At 42.3% G+C, this 18,866-nt stretch overlaps 1 protein-coding gene across 1 annotated transcript; it reads left to right on the top strand.

The window, feature by feature from the left end:
* Positions 1-830: 830 nt before the first annotated feature.
* Positions 831-17,719, top strand: LOC119502074. Its single transcript, XM_037792911.1, has 4 exons — positions 831-1,415; positions 5,544-5,817; positions 16,174-17,091; positions 17,453-17,719. The coding sequence occupies exons 1-4, from the start codon at positions 850-852 to the stop codon at positions 17,540-17,542; spliced, it is 1,848 nt and encodes a 615-aa protein (XP_037648839.1). The 5' UTR covers positions 831-849; the 3' UTR covers positions 17,543-17,719.
* The last annotated feature ends 1,147 nt before the right edge of the window (positions 17,720-18,866 follow it).

Genomic DNA, 18,866 nt, shown 5'->3' with positions numbered 1-18,866 from the left:
GGGCTGCAACTAACGATTATTTTCATTTTCGATTAATCTGTCAATTAGTTTCTTGATTTATCGATTAGTTGTTTGGTCTATAAAATATCAGAAAATGGTAAAAAATGTAGATCAGTGTTTCCTGAAGCCCAAGATGACATCTTCAAATGTCTTGTTTTGTCAGCAACTCAAAGATATTCAGTTTAATGTCATTGAGGAGTAAAGAAACCAGAAAATATTCTCATTAAAGAAGCTGAAACCAGAGAATTTATACTTTTTTTGTTAAAAAAATTTCTCAAACCGATTAATTGATTTTCAAAATAGTTTGCGATTAATTTTATTAGTACTTCGATCACAATTGATCTATGTACACATTTACAGATTTGTCTATACATTTACAAATGTCAATACATTCGCTATTCTGAATACAGATTTGGAGATTTTATTTACACATTTATCTGATTACGCACACACGGATTCTGAATAAACAATTTGCAGATTCCTGTACACGTTCACAAATCTCAGTATTCTTTTACACATTTACAAATCTGTTTACACACACATAGATACAGTTACACATTTCTCCACACACATTTGCAAATAGTTTTTCTACAATAATTGCCCCATAATAGCAGAGCTGCTTGAGGCTCAAGAGGACCAAAGGCTACATAGGGCCCTCAGCCACCAGTTTTTATGAAGTTTTACAGCCATTTATAGTCATCACTATATTATACATCGCTCCACAGGTGCTTGGTGGCATCAGTAGTACTAGTAGTACCTGTATCTTACAGTTTGCCTTTTCTTTCTCAACAGATTACGAACATCACACAGGGGGAATATTTCAGAGAGATGGCAGGCTCAATCTCCGACATGTTCCATGAATCTATACTGGGACGGGTTGGGTGCGATGTTGAAGAGCTGTTCCAGAATATATCAAAGTGGAAAGCTGAGGAATGCTCTAAGCCAGAGGCTGATGAGGAAGAAGATGAATCCTCGGTGGCTCATAAGGTGGACCGGTATTTGAACAGGTTTTATAACCTCCGGCGAGCTTTTGCAGAGCACCAAGGAGAGGAAGACCTGGTCATTATGGTGGATGAGGCAGACTTAGGCAGAAAAAGCAGGATCAACAAGAAGAAGAAGAAGCCTTTTTGGAAGCCCTGGCCTAAATATAAACCACGGAAGCGAGCAACAAAGCAGGATCGGGATAAGGCTCTCGAGTCACTACTCACTGCCTTACTCGTCAGTGATTCAAAATCTGTCCCTCCGTGTCCTGAAGAGACGAGTGGCAGAATCAGACGTCAAATCACGGTCAATAAGCGCAGGGTCAAAAAGATCAGGATCAACATTCGCTGCTGTTTATGGAAACCATGCAAAAAGGCCCAGCAAGCAAGAAAGCAGGATTCGAATAAGGCTGTCGAATCAGTGAGTGACTCAAAATCCGTCCCTCCGTGTCCTGAAAAGACGTCTGCAACTCCCTCAATTGGCTCCAGTGAGGACAGCAAGGCTGCTAATGAAGCAGACTTGACCTCTGTCCCTCCGGAACCGATAAATGTGCCAGATGAAGATGTCCAGTCAGTACTCACTAACGACTTACTCGACAGTGACACAAAGTCTGTCCCTCCATGTCCTGAAGAGACAAGTGGCAGAAGCAGACGTCAAAGCAGGATCAACAAGTTCAGGATCAAAAAGATCAGGATCAACATTCACTGTGGTCAATGGAAACCATGGACAAAGGCCCGGCGAACAAGAAAGCAGGATTCGGATAAGGCTGTCGAGTCAGTACTCACTGACGCCTTCCTCGACAGTGACTCAAAATCCGTCCCTCCGTGTCCTGAAGAGACGAGTGGCAGAAGCAGACGTCAAAGCAGGATCAACAAGAAGGAGAAGCCTTTTTGGAAGTGCTGGCCTAAATGGAAACCATGGAAAAAGGCCCAGCCAGCAACAAAGCAGGATTCGGATAAGGCTGTCAAGTCAGTGAGTGGCTCAAAATCCGCCTCTCTTGTCATCACTTCGAACATCCTGCAAAGTTTGAAAAGCACCATTGACAAGACTCTCAGGGAAACGCTTGGTGCGGACAGGACTTCTCACATGACACTGAAACTCACAGAGGCCATTGGGAGCATTGTTAATGATAGTGTGACCTCTGCTCCGTTAGATGCCATGCAAGCCTCACAGAATGAAGGATCTTCAAATGGCCATCCTGCTACCTGCTGCAATATCCCAATTGCACATACCAAAAGGGTGCCTTGGTGGCGCTGGAGCAATAAGGTCCAGCCGGAATCAAACCAACAAATGGACAAAGCTGTCATGTTGTCATCTGGTCCCAAATGCTCCTCATCTCCTCCTCAAGCCTCATCCCGCGTCAGCTCCAGAGGGTTGAACAACACCCCTCTGGTGTTACTGGATTATGAAGGAGAGGATGAGGAGAAGACATTGGAGGACACCAGAAACACCCCACCTTCACACTCCATTCTCGAGGGCTCCGCAACTGAGCTCAGCTCCGCAACTGAGCTGGGCTCACAGGGTGTGATGGCTGCTTCTGACACGGATGCCAATAAGACCCAGGATAACGAGGGCGACTGTGTCTACCCAACCTGCAAGGTATGGATGCATTTACCTGGAAAATGAAATTGATTAGACCAGATTTAAAGACAAAAAAGAGAGGGACTAGATTAAACAAGATAAGACGCAATGAGTTCATAGTTCAGTTACATAGATTAGAACAGCAAGCTTTACTGTTGCTGATCAAATCAATGACTCTTACTTAAGCAAAGCTGTGATTGCAAAACCTTTGCTTGCAATGAAGGATTTTCACCATTGTAGTTTTAATTTTGCTCAGTATTTATTGTAGGATCTGAGGTTTTAAAGTGAAACATCTTCAACAAATTCAGTTGCCTTCAACTTGTAGATCTCTCCTGTCGTCTTTATGCTGAACTATACTGTTTTTTGTTTGTTTTTCTAATCTCTGTACTTACTTTGTCTTTTTTTTTTAATTTCAAAAATCCTACAAGACCAAGAGTCAGCCGACTTCAGCAGAGGTTCAGACTGACAAAAAAATATCTCTGATGAAGAGGATCCGCCGCTTCCTCCACCTGCGAGAGTGAAATGGTCACTCCTTCTTTCTCTTTCTCTTTCTCTCTCTAATTAATTAAAAGATTAAAATAAAAATAAAAAATTAAGTAATTTATAAAAACAAAATACAAGTTAGTGTCATTGTGTGTTGTGTGGTAAATGATGTGCTGGTACAGATGGTATATTGTGTACGAAACATACCAATGTTGAGAATCCATTATGTTCTGGTGTTTTTGATGATATCACAAAATCCTCATCAGCAGACGGAGTTTAGCTAATTTTAATTGTTAAAGATAAAATTGTATTGGCACCCGGTAGCTGCATTCAAACGGCCCCGATGGATCTGTCCATGGATGGATAAAGAGAACGGAGCTGACGGGAGACCTAGAGACCACCTTGAAGAAGTTAGAGGAAGTATACACGCAGGACTACGTCCAGTTTTCAAAATAAGGTGTTAACAAAGGGGGCTGCACGGTGGTGCAGTGGTTAGCACTGGCGCCTCACAGCTAGAGGGTTGCAGGTTCGAATCCGGCTTGGGACCCTTCTGTGTGGAGTTTGCATGTTCTCCCCGTGTTAGCGTGGGTTTTCTCCGGGTACTCCGGTTTCCTCCCACAGTCCAAAGACATGCAGGTTTAGGTTAATTGTGGACTCTAAATTGCCTGTAGGTGTGAATGTGAGCGTGAATGGTTGTCTGTCTATATGTGTCAGCCCTGCGATGGACTGGCGACCTGTCCAGGATGTACCCTGCCTTCGCCCAATGTCGGAATGCTGGGATCGGCTCCAGCCCCCCCGCGACCCCTAACGGGATAAGCGGTTATGGATGGATGGATGGATGGATGGATGGATGGATGGTGTTAACAAAGGGAACTGTATATACAAAATACATATATGGAAATAAGATTGATTGGATATTCACCAGAGGTATAAAACATTACCTGTCCCTTATAAATTAAAAAGAAAATACCACTAATTTCTGAGGGAAATGTCATTGGTGGAAAAAATTGAATAAATAATGCCTGACAATGACTGATATATTTGACTTATGGACATCTCTGACTACATACATGCTGAAATCAAACATTTTTACTGGATTAATTTAGATATTTTCCAAAGTAAATGTCCTTAGAAGTGTATGATTGAACTTTTTCCCATGGTCTAGTGTTAAACAAGTTAACAAAAATCGCAATAAATCGTAATATCGAGTCACAATACTTGTAGAATCGCAATACATATCGAATCAGGAGATAGGTGAATGGTCCCAGCCCTAACATTAACACATAATTTTTTTTAAAAAACTCTTTCAAGACGCATACAGCTTACGTTCCGTAAACCTAGGGTAGATCAAACATCATCAACAAGAATAAAATCCACAAATGTAAAATGCAAACCACACAAAATGTTCAACTCTTAAAAAGCTCACATACCTTTTCATAAAAAAAATAAAGCCAGCATATGAAAAAAAATAAATAAATAAAAACTTGTGGCTTAGAGTGAGAGCTTGGTTTTCAAGCTCAACGCGCTGTGAACAATCTGTGGAATGTTCCATGAAGATGTGCTGAATAGTTTCAAAAGTGTACCTGTGTTCTTTTGGAAACTCGATGTTCAAGGCATAGAGCAAGCCAAAAAAGTAGGCAAATGCAGTAGGAAGGTCTGGTAGATCTGTGAGGACAATGGTCACTTCCAACACAATAGCAATACTGTTGACTGTCGGAAACGAGGTAGGTGCATTATCATCTACGAGAACAGTGAGGATACCCATCTTGACACCTGCGGTCTGCCTATCATCTGGATCAGTGTCCTGTTGAATCCAGAAATAGAACAGAATTCAGATTGCGTACTCGTGTACAGAAAACATGATAATAAATGAAACTGTTGAAGTTAGGATCCATTTGTGACTTCTTAACTATGGTGTGTCTTGGATAATAAAACAACTTTGCCGAATGTGAGAAGTAAGAAACTTGTCACTTGAAAATCACGTTATGTTTGAACTACATAGTGCATGCTTCGCCTTTCCGCGAAGCATGCACAGAGACCTTGACCTGGCCTCAAAGGTATAGTATATAGTAATAGTAATAGTATTCTGAATTGTTCCCACCTTACCTTATGAAATGTGACCAACTTTAGAAAGGAAACTTAAAGGAACTGTTTGTAACTTTCAGAAATGCTTGTTAACAGCGACACTTGTGGCCGTAAAGTCAACGAAAGTCAGCGTCGGGCTCGCACTTTGCTCGCTCTACATAGACATGAACGAGCATCGCTCAAAACAGTGAGGCGACACACGTCAGCTAAAACCACAATATCACTCTATATTTCACCTGCTTGCCAGTAATGTTAGCTGACCAGACGAAGGTCTCTCCATGAATCACTGCTGATCGTGTTGGCTTTTCCTGCCTCAGCCTCCCGACCGCGGCCGGAGTGAGACACCCAGCAGAAGCCTTTTTGGAAGCGCTGCTGTTTATGGAAACCATGGAAAAAGGCACAAAATGCTCAAAATCCGTCCCTCCTTGTCCTGAAAAGACATCTGCCACTCACTCAATTGACTCCAGTGAGGACAGCAAGGCTGCTAATGAAGCAGACTTGACCTCTGTCCCTCCGGAACCGATAAATGTGCCAGATGAAGATGTCCAACTAGAGAGTGGCAGAAGCAGACGTCAAAGCAGGAACAACAAGAAGATCGACAAAAAGAGGAAGCCTTTTTGGAAGCACTGGTGTGAATGGAAACCATGGAAAAAGACCCAGCGAGCAAGAAAGCGGGATTCGAATAAGGCTGTCGAGTCAGTACTCACTGACGCCTTCCTCGACAGTGACTCAAAATCCGTCCCTCCGTGTCCGAGAATAAAGTCATAATATGAGAAAAAAGTCAATATTACGAGAATAAAGTCATAACTTTACGAGAAAAAAGTCATAGTATTACGAGAATAAAGTCATAACTTTACAAGAAAAAAAGTCATAATATAACGAGAATAAAGTCATAACTTTACGAGAAAAAAGTCATAACTTTACAAGAAAATAAGTCGTAATATTGCGAGAATAAAATCATAATATTACGAGAATAAAGTCAAAATATTATGAGAATAAAGTCATAACTTTATGAGAAAAAAGAAAATAACATGTAAAATTACTACTTTATAATATTATGACTTTTTTCTCGAAATCTCAGATTTATTTTTTCCCCTCAATGTGGCCCTAATACTCCGTCATACCACAGACCTACAACAATGATAAATACAAATAAAAATGTAAACAAAAAAGCAGTTATTCATTTCCACTAATTTTCTTTTATAAATCCACAGGGAGCCACTGGAGAGGAGCTAAAGAGCCACATAGACCCCTAGCTGTCCCAGAGCATTAACCAAACCCATATAACGTAGTTAAATCTTCCTGGCACTGATATAGACAATCTAATATTTGCTAAACTAACAAACCAGCCATGTTGCTAACTAAATTTGTCCATATAAAAAATACATTTGACGTCTGAAACATGATAATTTACACACGGAGTGCTCACCTTAAGGACGATGTCGTCCTCTTGAGGAGTTCAGAGATGTTGCCTCGTGTGAGAAATCCAAAGCATGGAGGAGAACCCCTGCAGATTTGTGCTGGAGACCCCGTTCTTTCCGCGAAGCATGCACAGAGACCTTGATCTGGCCTCAAAGGTACAGTATATAGTAATAGTAATAGTATTCTGAATTTTTCCCACCTTACCTTATGAAATGTGACCAACTTTAGAAAGGAAACTTAAAGGGACTGTTTGTAACTTTCAGAAATGCTTGTTAACAGCGACACCTGTGGCTGTTAAGTCAACGAAAGTCAGCGTCGGGCTCGCACTTTGCTCGCTCTACATAGACATGAACGAGCATCGCTCAAAACAGTGAGGCGACACACGTCAGCTAAAACCACAATATCACTATATTTCAGCTGCTTGGCAGTAATGTTAGCAGACCAGACAAAGGTCTCTCCATGAATCACTGCTGATCGTAGTGTTGGCTTTTCCTGCCTCAGCCTCCCGACCGCGGCCGGAGTGAGACACCGGCACCCGGTCGGAGACGATAACGTTTCTCGCTGCGGAGCTCCGTCACTTCACAATAAACGGGAAACCTCTGTTGGTCTGGAGGAGCTGCAGCATTTATTTTTGCACAAACGTCCACTGTACATTCACTAGATATTCTCAGAGCTACAAACTCTTCTGCAGTGTGTAGTGAGCGCGCATGAACGTGAGGTGGAGCGAGAGCGAGCGCGTTGTATGAGTGAAGGCAGGCAGGCAGCAGAGCAGAGGAGCAGAGTACAGCAGAGACTCCGGTCCTGGAGACCAAAGCTACGGTCTCCCCCGCGTCCTCCGACCGCGGCCAACACTGTTTTGCAAGACAGGCGTCACTAGATAGAACTTTGAGGTTTTGGTGCTTCCGTGTAGCTTGTGTTGGAGTCTGATGGTACGTGTCCACAGGGAGTCTGAACAGCGTAGCCACACGTGAGCGTGCATATGCGAGCGCGCATGGGAAACCGACCCGGTAGATTTATATGTTTAAAAAGTTACAAACAGTCCCTTTAATGAAGGTAGTTGAGATACATACTTTTATATAGTTTCCAACACAATTCTTTGTTCAGTTTACTGAAAAGTCTTTTTAAGGCCAGCAATTTTAAGTTTTCGTTTTTACAGTGTTGTGGCTTGCTGTGTTTGAGTAGGGTCTTGTATGTGGGAATTTAGTGGATGGTGTTGTGGTCAGAATTAGCCAGAGGGGTTTAGATTTGGCCACATATGTTATGATTCTGTTGTTTTGTTTTTGCTGTGGTTATTTTTTGTGCATGCTTGTTTTTCTCTGTTCCCTTCCCCTTTGTATTTTTCCTGTCACAGGGCATGTGTTGGGCAGGGGGTGTTGCTGGCTCCGCCTGCAGCAACAGAGGAGGCACACCGGTATCCAATCTACCTCATCAACCCCTTATATAAGCCTGGTCTTCACTCCACTACGGCGCCAGATAATTCCGTCTCATGCGGTAGAGCATAACGTTACTTCTTCGTAGTTTTTCTAGTGTTGAGATTCTTCTAGTGTTCCCTGTTGTGTTTTACTTACCAGTGTCTTTTTGACAATCTAATATTTGCTAAACTAACAAACCAGCCATGTTGCTAGCTAAATTTGTCCATATAAAAAATACATTTGACGTCTGAAACATGATAATTTACACATGGAGTGCTCACCTTAAGGCCGATGTCGTCCTCTTGAGGGGTTCAGAGAAGATGTCGCCTCGTGTGAGAAATCCAAAGCATGGAGGAGAACCCCTGCAGATTTGTGTTGGAGACCCCGTTCTTTCCGCGAGACCCAGGATGACGAAGGCGACTGTGTCTACCCAACCTGCAAGGTATGGATGCATTTACCTGGAAAATGAAATTGATTAGACCAGATTTAAAGACAAAAAGAGAGGGACTAGATTAAACAAGATAAGACACAATGAGTTCATAATTCAAATCAATGACTCTTACTTAAGCAAAGCTGTGATTGCAAAACTTTTGCTTGCAATGGAGGATTTTCACCATTGTAGTTTTAATTTTGCTCAGTATTTAGTGTAGGATCTGAGGTTTTGAAATGAAACGTCTTCAACAAATTCAGTTGCCTTCAACTTGTAGATCTCTCCCGTTGTCTTTATGCTGAACTCTACCGTTTTTTGTTTTTGTTTTTTAATCTCTGTACTTACTTTGTTTTTGTTTTTTCATTTAAAAAATCCTAGAAGACCAAGAGTCCGCAGACTTCAGCAGAGGTTCAGGCTGATATCTCTGATGAAGAGGCTCTGCCGCTTCCTCCACCTGTGAGAGTGACATGATCACTCCTTCCCCCTGTGGGAGATCATGTGAAATGATCACTCCTTATTTTTCTCTCTCTTTCTCGCTCTCCCTTCCCTCTCTTTATTACTTTACCTCCCCACCCCTAATGAATTAATGAATTTCTGAATTAAAAGATTTAAAAAAATAAAAAATGTAACTCATAAAAAAACTATAAGTTTGTGTCATTGTGTGTTGTGTGGTAAATGATGTGCAGGTACAGATGGTATATTGTGTACGAAACATACCAATGTTGAGAATCCATTATGTTCTTGCATTTTCGATCATATCAAAAAATCTTCATCAGCAGACGGAGTTCAGCTAACTTTAACCCTCCTGTTACCTTCAAATTTACTAACATCTTTTATCCTTGGGGTCAATTAAAAAACCAGAAAATGATTATAATTAAAATTGTTACCCAAGTTTATGTGTCAGGTACTTTATGTTTGTTTGTTGACTACCTAAATAGCCCTTTAAATAAAACAAAATGTGTCATCTCAAGTATATGCTTTTCGATTGATGGTGTTATGAAGAGCTCAAATGCTGATTTTAAGAGATGTGACAACACCTCATTGACAGAAAACCTTTCCTTAGAAGTCATTTTCAGTTGAGAGAGAGCAGAAAGAGAGAGCACACAGCACCAAGAGAAATGGTTTAGAAGGCTGCTGTGCAAGCTTTTATATGTTTGCTCCACCCCTATGTTGTGTGAAGTATCAATATCTTCGCGGGAACCATATTTTGCCGCCCCCGCAGCGTGGGAAATATCAAAGTTCTCGCGAGAATGATGTTTCCCCTCCCCCATGTCGTGTGAACTATCAGTGGTTCTCGCACTAATAATAATAATAATAAATTTAACTTATATAGCGCTTTTAGAGAACTCAAAGACGCTTTACAATATCGGGGGAGACGGTGTGAAACAAACAGCGGACAGACGACACACACAGGTTTACCCTCATTCATACACACGGACAAATGGGTACAGGGAGGGAGGGCTTGGAGTAGGCAGAGGAGAACAGGTGGGCTTTGTGGCGGGACTGGAATAGGGGGAGGGAATCAGACTGTCACTACTACAGTTATGGTTATGTTAGGTTAGGGCCCTAAAGCTTTTTGAAGATTATAAAATTGCATGTTACAGTGACCTCAATATCATCCAAAACAACCAAAACAAATGTGTGTAAAATGTTGATATTTCTTATACGTTTTATACAGCTAAAACAGCCTGGGGTCAAATTGACCCCAAAGAACACCGATGCGTACAGCATGTGTACAGGACATTGAAAACATATCATGTTAATTTTATGTTTACCCAGTTGTCCCCATTAAATTAGGAAAAGTCATTAAATATGAAGCAAAAAAAATGATGTCAATCATTTATTTTTCAGCCGTTAAACATTGAATGGGGTCAAATTGACCCCAAAGATAATAGGAGGGTTAATTATTAAAGGTAAAATTGTATTGGCACCCGGTAGCTCACCTAGCGTGCGCACCATGTCTGCAGCCGACCGGGGGTTCGATTCCAGCCCAGTCGCTTTGCTGCAAGTCATCCTCTCTCTCTCTCTCTCCAAGCTGTCACTATCAAATAAAGCAGAAATATCTTTAAAACAAAAGGTAGAATTGTAGGACTTCCCTCATGGCCATATATGTTATGATTCTGTTGTTTAGTTTTTGCTGTGGTTATTTTTTGTGCATGCCTGTTTTTCTCTGTTCCCTTCCCCTTTGTATTTTTCCAGTCACAAGGCATGTGTTGGGCAGGGGGTGTTGCTGGCTCCGCCTGCAGCAGCAGAGGAGGCACACCGGTATCCAATCTACCTCATCAACCCCTTATATAAGCCTAGTCTTCACTCCACTACGGCGCCAGATAATTCCGTCTCATGCGGTAGAGCATAACGTTACTTCGTAGACAAATATATCTATACACTATACACAATATATTTGAGTATTCCGTTTAATTAATAAGTCTGTTAAAGGAATGTAAGGTTTGTAAGATTCAGAAATACTTGTTAACAGTGACAGCTGTGGCCGTTAAGTCAACGAAAGTCAGCTTCTTGTTGCTCGGGCTCGCGCTTGTGCTCGCTCTACATAGACATGTTCAGCAACGCTCAAAACAGTGAGGCGACACACGTCAGCTAAAACCACAATATCCCTCTATATTTCACCTGCTTGGCAGTAATGTTAGCTGACCAGAAGAAGGTCTCTCCATGAACCAATGCTGATCCTAGTGTTGGCTTTTCCTGCCTCAGCCTCCCGACCGCGGCCAGAGGGAACGGGAGACATCGGAGTTTTGGTCGGAGGCGATAACGTTTCTCGCTGCGGAGCCCTGTCACTTCACAAGACACGGGAAACCTCTGTTGGTCTGGAGGAGCTGCAGCATTTATTTCTGCACAAATGTCCACTGTACATTCACTAGATATTATCAGAGCTATAACTCTTCTGCAGTGTGGAGTGAGCGCACATGCACGTGAGGTGGAGCGAAAGAGCGAGAATGAGCGCGGTGTGTGAGTGAAGGCAAGCAGGCAGAGGAGCAGAGTACAGCAGAGACTCCGGCCCTGGAGACCAAAGCTACGGTCTCCGACCGCGTCCTCCAAACACTGTTTTGCAAGACGGGCTTCACTAGATATAACTTTGCGGTTTCGGTGCTTCCGTGTAGTTTGTGTTGGAGTCTGAGTCTGAACAGCGTAGCCACACGGAACGCACATGGGACACCGACCCGGATTGATTTGTACGTGTAAGAAGTTACAAACAGTCTCTTTAATTTACGCATTCACATATCGGGAGTTTTTTTTCTTTTAGCAGTTGTCCTTCCTGCATTTGGCAGCTTCAACTGAGCTTTTAGTCTGGATTATGTGTTTAACTTCTTCGTATTTGTCTAATATAGTTTGCTCTTCCTTTGTAAAATGTTCCGCTCTGCCTGTCTGTCTGCAAGTCAGTAGATTTGTCCATGTCTCTGATTGGTCACATGCTGCAAACACCACCCCATTCATGTGAACGCGCTCATAGCCAGATGGAGAAACCCTGGGTTGATTTATCGAGTTGATAACCACCGTCGTAGCACCGCTTAGCGGGATCTTGTTTGTTAGGGTTAGTTAAGCCAGATAAGGAGAAGATACCCTGGGTATTTTGTACTTGCTTCGTAGTACAGGCCTCTGATGTAGCCAGATTTCTGTGAACACCATCATACTCGAGGTGCGGTATTCAAAACATCCCCTGGTTTTGACACAGAGTTTGTCTATTTTGCCTCGCAGTGATCTCGCATTACAGAGTATCATTGAAGGCAATGGATGCCCGTTTCCCCTTCGTCGTAGACACTGCCGTACTCTGCGTCGCCTACCTCTTTTCCGCGACCGACCGTTGCGTTCAGGTTGCAGCCTCACCCTTTCGGGCAGTTCCATGGGAATCAATCTGGTAGAGCGAAGCACAAGCAGTGCGTCTCAGGTATCGGAGATGGGCAGCTGAGCTTCCATGCCCGCAGGTGATGTTTGGCAGAGTGTACAAAGTCCCCATATTATCAGTGCCAAGCAGACGGATTGAGTGATCGTTGCCATGTGAATGTAGCACGTTTCAACAAAAACAAAAAAACACTCGAGGACGTAATAGGACAATATGCAAACAAACAAACAAACAAAACAGATGCAGCAGACCGCGAGCCCGGGTCGCAAGCAGAGCAGCGCCACCGGAAGAACATCACATGACGGCTAATCACTCCTTGTTCTGTCGACGTGTACATTCGTAACCCAAATTTGGTAGAAGTTTATGGAGCTTTTTTCCTATCTTTATTGAAGCGCGTGGTCTTTCAATTAGAAGAGCATGACTTTTTTGTAGTGCCTCCCATCAAAACCCTGTCCTTGCACTCAAATAGCCCCTGTTTGCGCTTGTATTTGCTCTGCTTCTGCTAAAACTGCATGCTTGCACTCAGATAATGATCCCTGCCTCGGTGTATAATTCGCTTTACTAGAGCGTTCATCCACTTCCGCCCTCCAAGGCTTTATTATATGTAGTTCCCTTGCTTTCTTTACAACGTTTCAAATAAAAGGACAGTTAATATATATACCAGCGTCGCCCGAAATTGAATACCAGTATCATATTTGTAATGTCGATAGGAAGACATATATTGAAATATTTCCCATGTGTGTTCACAAGTGGCAAAATTTCCTGAAATGCTACAGGCTTGCTCCTGTGTGCACATGACATGTAAGTCAATTTTGGTTTATATTGATATTGCCTTAAAGAGTTTTGGCATTTTACTGTAAAACATACATCCAGTAGCTGGCACACAATCTTGCAGGGTGCTCAGCAGCCCTTGAAATTGAGCATTGCTTTGAAAAGTTATATCATATGAAACCTCAGTCTAAACCCAGCTATCATCTATGATACAATATAGAAATTATAAAGTAATCATTTCATATTACATAAACTACTGATAAAATACCAGAAATTATAGCATTACTAATACTTAGTAAACATTCTTAATTATCATTTTATTGTTTGTTAACAGTGAAATAACTATTAAGTAGGTTTAATTAACTACCATTTTTTAAAAGCAAGTTTTTTTTTTTAAATAAAAGTGTAAAGTGTATCTGTGTGTGTAGTGTGCATGTGAGTGTGTATGCACAGGTGTGTGTATGTTTGTGGGGGGATGACATCACTGCATCGTGACATCACCAGATGGAACACTGTGATGTGTTAAAGCAGTGGTGACATCATCACTGCATCGTGACATCACCAGATGGAACACTGTGATGTATTAAAGCAGTGGTGACATCATCACTGCATCGTGACATCACCAGATGGAAAACTGTGATGTATTAAAGCAGTGGTGACATCACCAGATGGAAAACTGTGATGTATTAAAGCAGTGGTGACATCATCACTCCTTTCATGAATAAGATTTGAGAGAAGACAAGTACCAGCTTTCTCAAGAGAAGAATTACAGTTCGATCTGACGACAAGCTCAAGATGTCTCAACAGATAGAGGTATGAATTTTATGAAGCAGTTAAAATTAGCATCAACATTTAAATGCAGCTTACATGTTAGTTAATAATAATTAGGGCTACAACTAACGATTATTTTCATTTTCGATTAATCTGTCAATTAGTTTCTTGATTTATCGATTAGTTGTTTGGTCTATAAAATGTCAGACAATGGTGAAAAATGTAGATCAGTGTTTCCTGAAGCCCAAGATGACATCTTCAAATGTCTTGTTTTGTCAGCAACTCAAAGATATTCAGTTTACTGTCATTGAGGAGTAAAGAAACCAGAAAATATTCACATTGAAGAAGCTGAAACCAGAGAATTTATACTTTTTTTTCTTAAAAAATTGCTCAAACTGATTAATCTGTTTTCAAAATAGTTGGCGATTAATTTAATAGTTGGCAACTAATTGATTATTCGTTGCAGCTTTTATAATAATGATCCAGTACTATAATAACATAACACAGACAAGTGCCATTCCGCACAATAAGTACTTCGATCACAATTGATCTATGTACGCATTTACAGATTTGTCTATACATTTAAAAATGTCAATACATTCGCTATTCTGAATACAGATTTGGAGATTTTTTTTACACATTTACACATTTATCTGATTACGCACACACGGATTCTGAATAAACAATTTGCAGATTCCTGTGCACGTTCACAAATCTCAGTATTCTTTTACACATTTACAAATCTGTTTACACACACATAGATACAGTTACACATTTCTCCACACACATTTGCAAATAGTTTTTCTACAATAATTGCCCCATAATAGCAGAGCTGCTTGAGGCTCAAGAGGACCAAAGGCTACATAGGGCCCTCAGCCACCAGTTTTTATGAAGTTTTAAAGCCATTTATAGTCATCACTATATTATACATCGCTCCACAGGTGCTTGGTGGCATCAGTAGTACTAGTAGTACCTGTATCTTACAGTTTGCCTTTTCTTTTTCTTAACAGGTTACAAACATCAAACAGGTGGAATACTTCAGAGAGATGGCAGGCTCAATCTCCGACATGCTCGGTGAATCTATACTGGGACAGGTTGGGTGCGATGTTGAAGAGCTGTTCCAGAATATATCAAAGTGGAAAGCTGAGGAATGCTCTAAGCCAGAGGCTGATGAGGAAGAAGATGAATCCTCTGTGGCTCATAAGGTGGACCGGTATTTGAACAGGTTTTATAACCTCCGGCGAGCTTTTGCACAGCACCAAGGAGAGGAAGACCTGGTCATTATGGTGGATGAGGCAGACTTAGGCAGAAAAAGCAGGATCAACAAGAAGAAGAAGAAGCCTTTTTGGAAGCCCTGGCCTAAATATAAATCACGGAAGCGAACAACAAAGGAGGATCCGGATAAGGCTCTCGAGACACTACTCACTGCCTTACTCGACAGTGACTCAAAATCCGTCACTCCGTGTCCTGAAGAGATGAGTAGCAAAACCAGACATCAAATCAGGATCTACAAGAAGCAGAAGCCTCTTTGGAAGCGCTGCTGTTTATGGAAACCATGGAAAAAGGCACAGCGAGCAACAAAGCAGGATCCGGATAAGGCTCTCGAGTCACTACTCACTGCCTTCCTCGACAGTGACTCAAAATCCGTCACTCCGTGTCCTGAAGAGATGAGTAGCAAAACCAGACGTCAAATCAGGATCTACAAGAAGCAGAAGCCTCTTTGGAAGCGCTGCTGTTTATGGAAACCATGGAAAAAGGCACAGCGAGCAAGAAAGCAGCATCCGGATAATGCTGTCGAGTCAGTGAGTGACACAAAATCCGTCCCTCCGTGTCCTGAAAAGACGTCTGCCACTCCCTCAATTGGCTCCAGTGAGGACAGCAAAGCTGCTAATGAAGCAGACTTGACCTCTTTCCCTCCGAAACCGATAAATTTGCCAGATAAAGATGTCCAACTAGAGAGTAGCAGAAGCAGACGTCAAGGCAGAATCAACAAGAAGAAAAAGAAGTCTTTTTGGAAGCGCTGCCGTGAATGGAAACCATGGAAAAAGGTCCAGCGAGCAAGAAAGCAGGATTCGGATAAGGCTGTCGAATCAGTGAGTGACTCAAAATCTGTCCTTCCTTGTCCTGAAAAGACATCTGCCACTCACTCAATTGGCTCCAGTGAGGACAGCAAGGCTGCTTATGAAGCAGACTTGACCGCTGTTCCTCCAGAACCGATAAATGTGCCAGATGAAGATGTCCAACTAGAGAGTGGCAGAAGCAGACGTCAAAGCAGGAACAACAAGAAGATCGACAAAAAGAGGAAGCCTTTTTGGAAGCACTGGTGTGAATGGAAACCATGGAAAAAGACCCAGCGAGCAAGAAAGCGGGATTCGGATAAGGCTGTCAAGTCAGTACTCACTGACGCCTTCCTCGACAGTGACTCAAAATCCGTCCATCCGTGTCCGGAAGAGACGAGAAGCAGACGTCAAAGCAGGATCAACAAGAAGGAGAAGCCTTTTTGGAAGTGCTGGCCTAAATGGAAACCATGGAAAAAGGCCCAGCCAGCAACAAAGCAGGATTCGGATAAGGCTGTCAAGTCAGTGAGTGGCTCAAAATCCGCCTCTCTTGTCATCACTTCGAACATCCTGCAAAATTTGAAAAGCTCCATTGACAAGACTCTCAGGGAAACGCTTGGTGCGGACAACTCTTCTCACATGACACTGAAACTCACAGAGGCCATTGGGAGCATTGTTAATGATAGTGTGACCTCTGCTCTGTTAGGGGCCATGCAAGCCCCACAGAATGAAGGATCTTCAAATGTCCATCGTGCTACCTGCTGCATCCAACAAACCAAAGGGCCGGCTTGGTGGCAGAGCAATAAGGTCCATCCGGACTCAAACCAACAAATGGACAAAGCTGTCATGTTGTCATCAGGTGAACAGTCATCTAGTCCCAAATGCTCCTCATCTCCTCCTCAAGCCTCATCCCGCATCAGCTCCAGAGGGTCGAACAACACCCCTCTGGTGTTACTGGATTATGAAGGTGAGGATGAGGAGAAGACATTGGAGGACACCAGAAACACCCCACCTTCACACTCCATTCTCGAGGGTGATGAGCACGCAAGTCAGCTCAGCTCCGCAAGTCAGCTCCGCTCTGCAATTCAGCTCAGCTCTGCAACTGAGCTCAGCTCCGCAAGTGAGCTCACTGAGCTCAGCTACGCAGGTGAGCTGGACTCACAGGGTGTCATGGCTGCTTTTGACACGGATGCCAATAAGACCCAGGATGACGAAGGCGACTGTGTCTACCCAACCTGCAAGGTATGGATGCATTTACCTGGAAAATGAAATTGATTAGACCAGATTTAAAGACAAAAAGAGAGGGACTAGATTAAACAAGATAAGACACAATGAGTTCATAGTTCAAATCAATGACTCTTACTTAAGCAAAGCTGTGATTGCAAAACTTTTGCTTGCAATGGAGGATTTTCACCATAGTAGTTTTAATTTTGCTCAGTATTTAGTGTAGGATCTGAGGTTTTGAAATGAAACGTCTTCAACAAATTCAGTTGCCTTCAACTTGTAGATCTCTCCTGTTGTCTTTATGCTGAACTATACCGTTTTTTGTTTGTTTTTTAATCTCTGTACTTACTTTGTTTTTTTTTCATTTCAAAAATCCTAGAAGACCAAGAGTCCGCAGACTTCAGCAGAGGTTCAGGCTGACAGAAAAATATCTATCATGAAGAGGCTCCGCCGCTTCCTCCACCTGTGAGAGTGACATGATCACTCCTTCCCCCTGTCGGAGATCATGTGAAATGATCACTCCTTATTTTTCTCTCTCTCTCTCTCTCTCTCTCTCCCTTTCTCCCTTTCTCTGGGAAAAGGAGAGATAGATGGAGGGAGAGAGGTGTCTCTCTCCCTCCATCTATTACCTCCCAGCCCCTAATGAATGAATGAATGAATGAATTAATTAATTAAAAGATTTAAAAAATAAAAAACTTAATTCATAAAAAAAACTATAAGTTAGTGTCATTGTGTGTTGTGTGGTAAATGATGTGCAGGTACAGATGGTATATTGTGTACGAAACATACCAATGTTGAGAATCCATTATGTTATGGCGTTTTCGATCATATCAAAAAATCTTCATCAGCAGACGGAGTTCAGATAACTTTAATTATTAAAGGTAAAATTGTATTGGCACCCGGTAGCTCACCTAGCGTGCGCACCATGTCTGCAGCCGACCGGGGGTTCGATTCCAGCCCAGTCACTTTGCTGCAAGTCATCCCCTCTCTCTCTCTCCAAGCTGTCACTATCAAATAAAGCAGAAATATCTTTAAAACAAAAGGTAGAATTGTAGGACTTCCCTCATGGCCATATATGTTATGATTCTGTTGTTTTGTTTTTGCTGTGGTTATTTTTTGTGCATGCCTGTTTTTCTCTGTTCCCTTCCCCTTTGTATTTTTCCAGTCACAAGGCATGTGTTGGGCAGGGGGTGTTGCTGGCTCCGCCTGCAGCAGCAGAGGAGGCACACCGGTATCCAATCTACCTCATCAACCCCTTATATAAGCCTGGTCTTCACTCCACTACGGTGCCAGATAATTCCGTCTCATGCGGTAGAGCATAACGTTACTTCTTCGTAGTTTTTCTAGTGTTGAGATTCTTCTAGTGTTCCCTGTTGTGTTTTACTTACCAGTGTCTTTTTGACAATCTAATATTTGCTAAACTAACAAACCAGCCATGTTGCTAGCTAAATTTGTCCATATAAAAAATACATTTGACGTCTGAAACATGATAATTTACACATGGAGTGCTCACCTTAAGGACGATGTCGTCCTCTTGAGGGGTTCAGAGAAGATGTCGCCTCGTGTGAGAAATCCAAAGCATGGAGGAGAACCCCTGCAGATTTGTGTTGGAGACCCTGTTCTTTCCGCGAAGCATGCACAGAGACCTTGACCTGGCCTCAAACCTAGTATTCTGAATTTTTCTCACCTTACCTTATGAAATGAGACCAACTTTACACAGGAAACTTGAAGGGACTGTTTGTAACTTTCAGAAAAGCTTGTTAACAGCGACACCTGTGGCCTTTAGGTCAACG

Source organism: Sebastes umbrosus, chromosome 14 (assembly GCF_015220745.1).
Source record: "Sebastes umbrosus isolate fSebUmb1 chromosome 14, fSebUmb1.pri, whole genome shotgun sequence".
Taxonomy (NCBI): Eukaryota; Metazoa; Chordata; class Actinopteri; order Perciformes; family Sebastidae; genus Sebastes; species Sebastes umbrosus.
Note: the sequence above shows the minus strand (reverse complement) of the source record. Positions and strands in the feature narration are given on the sequence as shown.

Excerpts from the sequence above, each read along its gene's own strand:
- LOC119502074 (XM_037792911.1), top strand. The coding sequence starts at position 850 with ATGTTCCATGAATCTATACTGGGACGGGTTGGGTGCGATGTTGAAGAG. Across the intron at positions 5,818-16,173 it reads GAAAGCGGGATTCGAATAAG|GCTGTCAAGTCAGTACTCAC; the intron begins GCTGTCGAGTCA and ends GATTCGGATAAG. Across the intron at positions 17,092-17,452 it reads GTGTCTACCCAACCTGCAAG|AAGACCAAGAGTCCGCAGAC; the intron begins GTATGGATGCAT and ends CAAAAATCCTAG.